The 2,500-nt window shown below is 44.2% G+C and overlaps 1 protein-coding gene across 1 annotated transcript in view; it reads right to left on the bottom strand.

Moving 5' to 3' along the window:
- Positions 1 to 296: 296 nt before the first annotated feature.
- Positions 297 to 2,500, bottom strand: part of LOC113803692 (monocarboxylate transporter 12-B) — a 6,502-nt gene continuing 4,298 nt past the window's right edge. The window contains exons 2-5 of the mRNA XM_027354502.2: positions 2,110 to 2,380; positions 1,295 to 1,993; positions 1,001 to 1,192; positions 297 to 729 (exon numbers count right to left, since the gene is read on the bottom strand). Of these exons, the coding sequence (XP_027210303.2) occupies positions 575 to 729; positions 1,001 to 1,192; positions 1,295 to 1,993; positions 2,110 to 2,380 (1,317 nt within the window). The 3' untranslated portion in view covers positions 297 to 574. The remainder of the gene's footprint in view (positions 730 to 1,000; positions 1,193 to 1,294; positions 1,994 to 2,109; positions 2,381 to 2,500) is intronic.

The following is a 2,500-nucleotide window of genomic DNA, read 5'->3' on the forward strand; positions in this document are numbered from 1 at the left end:
GAAAATACAATATCCCAAGACAATGGCAAGTTGAAAACACAATGGAAATTGAAAAAAAAAAACATTTATAGAAATTGACTTAGCCTTACATGGAATATTATATTCTTAATGGACCTGGTTCAATATAAACCTGATGGTACAAAAATCCCGTCTTATATTTTTCACATCATGTTTTTACAAAAGTGGTTTGGAGTCCATTTTCAAAATCATGTTATTCTTTTCGTAGATTTAAATGAATATATGCAACTGAATTCTCCGTCTATATTATGGTTTGGGTTTCAGTAGAAATAAACAAGTTTGGATTCAACATTTTATTACAAATTTCTCACGTATCAATTATTCGCACATAAAAAAAATTATTCATCTGGTGTAAGAAACATACAAAATAACATATTCTATATATCCCCATATACACATACTTTAATAAATTACGGATTCACATTCCACGCAAAACCAGTCATCATTAACATATAAATAAATCTATAATTGTTTCACAGAGTATCAACAAAACAACTACATCTGCGAAAGCAAAACAACCACAGTCTCACACTGACAAAAACCTTCCAAAGTCGTATCACTGGAGACCACCCTGTTCCCGTCCCAGCGCCTTTCGGTTGTCACGAGATGCAGCTGCGGGCATGAGGAACCACAGGAGCACACACAAAGCCTCCGTCACCACCAGGACCCAGAGGGAGACCTGGTAACTGCCACTCAGGTCCCGGATGTAACCTAACAATCACAAAACGGTTGACAATAGCAATGAGTGATTATTGCAAGAGCACATGTGATATTGTATTTTGACAAATATGTCACCAACAGTCTTCTGTGGTATACCATTCAAAATGTAACAAAGTGTATAAATTTGTTCGTTAGCGATGGAATATTTCAGGTTATTGAAATAACTGCGGATCAGAGACATGCAATCAGCTAATATGACGAGGGTACGATGCAACAGAAAAATACAAAAACAAAAAAATCTGAGATTATTTTGTATTATTACCTATAAGCGGGCCTATGGTTATGAAACCTAAGCCGTTGAGAAGGCTGGAGGCTCCGTACATAGACGGCAGCTTCTTCATGCCCATGTAGCGAATCATGATCAGGTTATAAAGGCCCATGAAAGCGCCCACTCCACAGCCCCAGACGGCCATCGTCACTGTCATCCAAGTCAGGCTGGATATGAAGCTGAATGCTGAAACATGAGGAGACGTATGAAAATCGGTTGATATTTTTTCACTTATAACAGTATCATAAGAAGAGACTATCTGTACAGGAAGCGAGGCTAAGTGCTTACCAAAGCTTGAAAGAGCGATTAGTAAGATTCCAGTCATGTAGCATCCTCTCAGATGGAACCACGAGCAGTCTGCTAGTGCCGAAACAATTACTCGCGTCAGGAGGTTGCTTATTCCCGACGCGGACACACACCAAGCAGCATCATGGGGTGTATGTCTAGCCGTGGTCACCATGAAAGGCACCATCATGATAAAATTCAGGTAACCATTCATAACTAGTGTGCTGGTGAGGGCAATTATCAGGGCACGACTTGACTTGAGTATACCCAAATCTCGAACCGTGGAGAGAACAACCCGTGTCACGAAAAATCTTCTGTAAGAAGCGTCCTTCTCGATTTGGTGTTTTCCGTTCGGTAATTTTGGTAGTCCTACAAGCTTATTTTTGTTTGTCGTCTTGGATAGTGGCGTTCGCTGCGCATCCTCAGTGACATTGCTGGAACTCTTCCTCTCATGCTGCATATGCCAAGAAGCGGGATGGTAAGTAGCGCCAGCTGCACACCCATTGAGGACGATGGCTCCCAAAATTAGAGTGGCGCCTTTAAACGTGTAGAGGTCCTGCAGGTACGTGATGAGATGCGGCGCTATGAACAACCCAACGCTGGTCCCAGCCATGAACAAACCATTAGCGAATCCACGACGGCGAGAGAAGTAGAGGGGAAGGATGAGGACGCTTGCACCCACCACTAGGCCCGCGCCCACACCTGCCGGGAGGATTGCTCCAAATGTAGGCGCATGCAGGGACAATTCTTAAGGACACAAAAAACACTGAAAGTCAATATACATAAATGCACAAATACATGCACAAACTGTCAACTACCTCCAATAAGAGAAAAGGAGAGCAAGAGGATCCACGCCGAGGAGGAGAAGGCAGAGAGGATGAGAGCCAAGGAGCAGAGGAAGGCTCCCGTGACGGCGACCTTCCTATGGCCGCACTCTGCCGCCAGGGGCCCCACCACAGGACCCATCACGTTCCACACGAGGCTGAAGCTGTTGAAGATCCAGGCCACGGTGGTCGAGGACGAGCCGAAGGACAGCAGCAGACGCGAGTACACCAGGCTGAAGCACGGGCCCATGGAGGAGATCAGGACCTGCAAAGTGCCAGGCGACGATGATGACTGCTAAAGTCAAAGGAATTGTAACATCCAACTCATCTGGCGGTTTCATTTTAACGAATTTTTATGTCTATCCCCATCTCTCTGTCTGTTAAT

The sequence above is a fragment of the Penaeus vannamei genome, chromosome 31 (genome assembly GCF_042767895.1).
Source record: "Penaeus vannamei isolate JL-2024 chromosome 31, ASM4276789v1, whole genome shotgun sequence".
In the NCBI taxonomy this organism is placed as follows: domain Eukaryota; kingdom Metazoa; phylum Arthropoda; class Malacostraca; order Decapoda; family Penaeidae; genus Penaeus; species Penaeus vannamei.